The 6,121-nt window shown below is 40.1% G+C and overlaps 1 protein-coding gene across 1 annotated transcript; it reads left to right on the forward strand.

Moving 5' to 3' along the window:
* Window positions 1-256: 256 nt before the first annotated feature.
* LOC103716037 (glutaredoxin-C1-like) lies at window positions 257-1,297 on the forward strand. The gene has a single exon (XM_008803882.4). The coding sequence runs from the start codon at window positions 628-630 to the stop codon at window positions 937-939; it is 312 nt and encodes a 103-aa protein (XP_008802104.1). The 5' UTR covers window positions 257-627; the 3' UTR covers window positions 940-1,297.
* The last annotated feature ends 4,824 nt before the right edge of the window (window positions 1,298-6,121 follow it).

Raw genomic sequence — 6,121 nt, forward strand, 5'->3', positions numbered from 1 at the left:
GAGAGAGAGAGAGAGAGAGAGAGAGAGAGAGAGAGAGAGAGAGAGAGGAAAACATGGATATTATGCAGTTTCTTAAACCGGTTCCGGTCTCTTAGACAGACTCGGTTGAAACGGTGTCTCTTTCAAAGCAATGATCACAGGGACAATTTGGACAAAGAGCAACAATTCTAGCTAGAGAACATTCTCTTGAGTCTCGTCAGGCTTTTCCATCAAATAAAAATTGCAATCCACCACCCTCTTGGCTCTATATAAATAAGTTGCACGGAGAGCCCATGTCCACCGCACCTCAAAATGTTCCTTGCTTCAGCACAACTAGCAGTAGCCAGCTTCATCCCTAGTTCTCTTCATCCTTCTAAAATCTCCATTCAAATCTTCTAAGCTCAACCATCATCCATCCATCGAAGGCTTTGCTGCAGTGGTTTTGAAGAGAATATAGGTTTTATTGCCCGCTTCAGCCTTCATTAATTCCTTGCATCTTTCCTTCTCCATAACACAGCTCTTAGCTGACCACCTTCCATATTTTATCATCACTAGCTTAGTTTACTTCTGTATTCTCTTTTTTTTTCCCCCTTCATTCTTCCATAAGCACCTACACTCCACGCTTTCTTAATTGTTTCGAGCGTCGGGATGGATCGAGTCAACAAATTGGCCTCCCAGAAAGCAGTGGTTATCTTCAGTTTGAGCTCATGCTGCATGTGCCACACCATCAAGAGGTTCTTCAGTGAGCTCGGGGTCAATCCCACCATTCATGAGCTAGATGAGGATCCCAAGGGAAAAGATATGGAGCGAGCTCTTGCTAAGATGGTGGGCCGTAATCCTCCGGTGCCTGCAGTGTTCATTGGCGGCAGTTTGGTCGGACCGACTGATAAGATCATGTCCCTTCATCTCAGTGGCAAACTGGTTCCATTGCTCCGAGATGCAGGTGCTATCTGGCTCTGATACCACATTAAAAGACCTAAGTGGCTCCAACATCATCTTATCAATGCTACCAGAGTTACTTATCTTTCGTTGCAAACGAAGCATGGAAAATAAACTACAAAGTCACTCTTAACCCCATGATAGTTAGGTATGGTCATGACACAACCCTACAGGGTGATGTCTCAAGTCTTTGGCCAAGTAATTAAATAATGGAGCCATGTTTTTCTTCTCTACCTGGTGGCTAGAGTCATGTCTGTAGTCTTCCTTTTTCTTTTGTGCAATGTACATTAATATCGACTTAAATACTCGATGTGTCATCAATAAATTGTCAAATTAATGTATCTACATGGCTTTGAGTGTTTGAGCCAGCCATCGGTTTCATTATCCTGTCAAAACGTTCAGAATCAAATGCCATAATCTTGTTAAAGTTCCATCAGCATGTTTTTGTCCAGAGTATCTACATATTAAGCATCATTATAGCCGAGGTTAGTTGCCTCTTGGCCCACTCTAACGTGATGCTACCTAAAGTTCCATTTATCTCAAAAGTGGTGATCACTGTTCATTGACTTTTAGGAGAAGAGATAAAAAGAAAAGAATGGATACCTCTTTTATCCACCTACAAAGGGTGGCTAACTACTTCTCAGGTATCTAGATCACTTGGAGCAGCAGTAGCAAGTGCATTGGTTGGTGACGAGTGTCTCAAGGAAGCAAAATCAAATTAAATTTCTCTCTTCCAATGGTTTAGGTGACTAACTACCGATCAACACTATGATAGAGCTAGCATTTCATCTCTTCTTTTTCTTGTAATCAATGATAATGGAGCAATGCTATATATGACCATGAACAGTTAGTCATGACTAGGTTGGAGCTTCTGCTGAGTGTTGGTGCAATACATAGGGAAAAGAGTCTCATTCACAGCCACCTACGTGTGGGAGAGAGATTGCACATAAGGGGCATTTATATGTATGGAGTTATGCACTCGGTACCCTTTTGCATTGAGGTGTTATTAGAGATAATATTAATTTTCATTTTCTTTATATCCTTTTTCCCTATATTCTTGCATTATGATCACCAAACATCCTCCAAAGAAAAGAACATACCAATTACCACTGAGCTATGGTCTAGTTAGCTAAACCTATCTTATTAATTTGCAAAAGAGGACTTCTAATCAATATTTAGTTAATGCTAACTATTGTTGCTTTTCTCACTGAGTCGAAAGCTTAAATTCCTTCTACCACAAGAAGCAAAAGGGAGGAAACAGAAGGAATTCACTTTTTCTCAGCTCTAGTATTCCCCCATATCCAAATGGACAGAAAGGCAAAACCGTGCACATCTAGGATAGAGGAATATGGATCACCCACCCACCCACCCACTCACCCACCTGTACAAATCTGTACCTCAGAACCTCCATATGTGGCAGAGTGAGAGCTCCATGCACCCCCCACTCTCTTTATCACATATGATTCTGTTCTCATCTACAAGCATAGGCTCTTCTCCTTATCATCCTGCTCATTCTGATACCAAGTGTCTAGCCCAAGGGCCCTATCTCCCTAGTTGTACTCATGACCTATCACCATCCAGAGAGCATTTTTGAGGACCTCCACTTATGGAATCCTGGTGACTGTTCAATATCTTAGCTAACAAAAAGTATCAGCATTTGGAGAGGGGTCAGATGCGAGTTTCATGTATGAGTACTGTGTGCAGGTAAGTAACAAGTAGGGATGCAAATGGACTGAGTCAAGGTCAGGTAAAGGAGGTACATAGGCCTGGCTTAATTTAGATATCTGCTAAAGACTAAAATAGGGGCTTGATACAAACTAAATCACTCAGTTTGATTTGGTAAATCAAATGAACTTCGCTGATCAAGAAATCAATTTGTGAAACTTTGTGTTAGTAGAAAAAGATGACTTCGATTTTTAATATCACATCATATGCAAACCAGGGAGGATTTGGGTCTTGTCACTGCTACAAAGGCAGCATGGGCTGGGGTTAACATAAAGCAATCCTAAGCCTTTGGGACTAGCTTAATTTGTTTTTATGATAGGTCTGCCTTACACTATATTGCGTGGCCCATGTTGCATTCTTAATAGCCACTGACCAGAATATATGAACTTCCATCATAAAAGTAGTTTCAGCCATTTTAAATATACTAAGGGCAAATCAGCTCCAAATCTAGCTAGATATATCAATGTCCACCCAACCCGAACTATGAACCTGACCATAAAGGTGGATAAGGGTCATAAAATATAGACACGACGAATTATTCTCTACCTGAACTCACAAAAGGCAAAGGTGCTAGCTATAGTCAATGGTGCAGGCAACGAATCAGGTGATGATTCTGTAGAACAGCATATTACACAAAGTAGATTGACCGCGTCGGCTCAAGATTTAAAACAAACATCAGGAAAAAAAAACCAATAGAAAGGAGACAGTAAAAGAAAAAAAAAAGAAAGATAAAAAAATATTTTATTAAAAATAATTCAGCCACACAGGAAAAAAAAAGAAGCTTTCTCATGCCTCAGGAAAAAGGATACCTCTCTATCTCTCTCTCTCTCTCGTCATGTCACAAAAGAAGTCTCACTAAACTCTCCCTTTATTTATACAACCACAATCTCTCTCCCACTATAAGATGATAACATCGCCTACTCACTCCAACTAAAAAACAAATTCAAAAATTTTAAGCCTAAAGCTGAACCTAACTTAACATAAACCTGAATCCTAAAGTCATTAAAATTAATGACCAACTAAATAGAAATCCTAATAGGATTAAGACTTTGCAATAAATCTCAACACCCTTCCTCATTGTGAAATCCGTGCCAACAACATCGAACTTGTCGAAGTTGTAAAACGCTATAGTAGCCTTAGCCAATATTACAGTAGTAATAGCCACATGTAACAAATTGTCGGACCAACAATTAAACAGCAGAACTCTTTTATTAGCTCGAACAATAATTTCTTCATCGACTCATACTCCTCGATGCATATGTTAAAATCAATGATGTCACCGACACTTCCTCCTAACATGGACTCTATAGCCACTGTGCTAAAGATTTTGTAGAATGTCTAGCTAACACCAATAAATATCAAGTTGTCAATTGCAGTTATTGCTTGCTAGAGCATCGGCCATTACCTGCACAATACAACGACAAGCAAGCCCATTAGCAAGAATACTCCGGCTGCCTGTGCTGCGATATAAGCACCACTCCAGCCGAGTCGACATTGGTGGGATCCTTGCTAGAGAAAGCAGCATCACCGTTGGCTCGCCAGCCACCATAAATATCAACAACGATTGTGTGGCCAATAAGCTCTACATCACCATGAGATCCTCGAATGACAAAATGGCCAGGTGGCTTGAGGTTGAAGGTGGTCTTTTCATCGAGGTATTCTCAATGGATTTAATAACATGCTCCTTAGAGACTTAAGAGTCAATTGTCTGGAATCCATAGGTCTTCATGAGACACTCAAAAGTAGCCTTGATGAAGCTCCTGGGGGCCCTGACGTAAAAATATCCACGATCCATGCGAACTGGAGATCCTTCTAGGGGATACAGGCAACAACAATTCCAGCACCAAGAGCGCCACGATCAGCACCAATAGTTTCCCATCTGTGTAGTAAATTCTCCATTGTAGCACAAAGACCATTGGATTAGGATGTTCTAGCATCCAATTGGTGGGCCTCGAGCCACGACTCTAATAAATCAGCATCTGCATGGCAATGTTGCTGCAATCCAGACCTAGATTATAATCTCTCATCCACATCAACCAACACAGAGTTTGGGAGAACAAATCGTTGATCCAGTCCATAAACATCATCTAAAGCACTGTCACAAAATCGTAGCCATAATTACTGTCAAACAGAAAAGGGCTCGTTGCGTTGTTTGCAAATGCCAGCGCCGGTGGGAGCCCAGGCAATGTTTCCCGATCGACACCGATACTCAAGAAGCACAGCCCAGCAACCAAGCCGAGCTCTTCCATCAAGCAATTAAGCCTCGTCGGTGGAGGAACGCCTGACGCCATCGTCGCAGGTGGGGGATAATGTGCTCGAGAGCAAGCTCAACCCAATGGCGGACTGGTAAAATTTCTCTAAGATAGTTTCATGGAAAGAGACCACAAGATCAGAAACTACAGTCTCCACACCTCCCATGAAATCCTCCTGCAAATCTTTCAAACAAATCTCTTCTGAACTTGATGCAGCATCTATCTTAACAAGCTCCTTCTACACCCGATTTTCTTCCAGACCTGGTTGATTTTTTATCTAATTAATTTTGCCATGCTTTGAGTGTTCCAAACTTGAACTAGTATCTAACTAATCAAGCTTCCACTGATTCAAATTTTTATCTTTAAACCAGTTCTGCTCTTCCGAACTTTTAGGGAAGCTTGGAATGAAAATTCACTCTTCAGATAACTTTTGTTTAAGATATCTCATCTTTTTAAAACTTGAGTGGATGGCTGCAAGGTAATTTTTGTTTAAGATATCTCACTTTATTAAAACTTGAGTGGGTGATCGCAAGAATACCCCACGCTTTCTTTGGCTTTTGTATATTTTGGATTTGGAGATAGTTTTCTCCATGAACTGAAACTTGAATAATCCGCATCTCCTTCCTAAATTTTAGATTTCATTTTCTTCTTGTAGCCTCATCATTGAGAGTATCTATTGGCATCATTTTTGACTCATCCAAGATATCCCATAAATCTTGTCCTATCAAATAAGACTTGATAATAGCTTTCAAAATTGGATAATAGGTGTTGTTCAACTTACGAATAGAAGCAATAGTAGCAAAAATAACCATATTGATATTGGTGATGTCAAATATATTGAACCCATTAAGATAGAAGGTAGTCGCATCAGCCATGATAATTCATCTCTTGAATTACTGAAATAAGAGTCCACATGCTTGCACCACCGCACAACAAATTTCCAGAAGCTCTTCAACTATGCCAATCTATGAACATACTAACCATTAACAATCAAGTCGTTGTTCTCCAAATAAATCTGATCGAAGCCACAAACTGCTCGACTACTCTCTAACCTTGCTCTAATACCATGTAAAACAGCATGCTACTCGAAGTAGATCGAATGTACCGACCCAAGATCTTGAACAAATATAAAAAAAACAACAAGAAGGAGACACTAAAAAAAAAAATAGGAGAGAGAAAAAATAAATTTATTAAAAAAATTGAGCCACACAAAATTTTTTTTTTTC

This window comes from Phoenix dactylifera, chromosome 3 (genome assembly GCF_009389715.1).
Source record: "Phoenix dactylifera cultivar Barhee BC4 chromosome 3, palm_55x_up_171113_PBpolish2nd_filt_p, whole genome shotgun sequence".
Taxonomy (NCBI): domain Eukaryota; kingdom Viridiplantae; phylum Streptophyta; class Magnoliopsida; order Arecales; family Arecaceae; genus Phoenix; species Phoenix dactylifera.

Bases quoted from the DNA above. Each gene is read 5' to 3' on its own strand.
- LOC103716037 (XM_008803882.4), top strand. From the start codon at position 628: ATGGATCGAGTCAACAAATTGGCCTCCCAGAAAGCAGTGGTTATCTTC.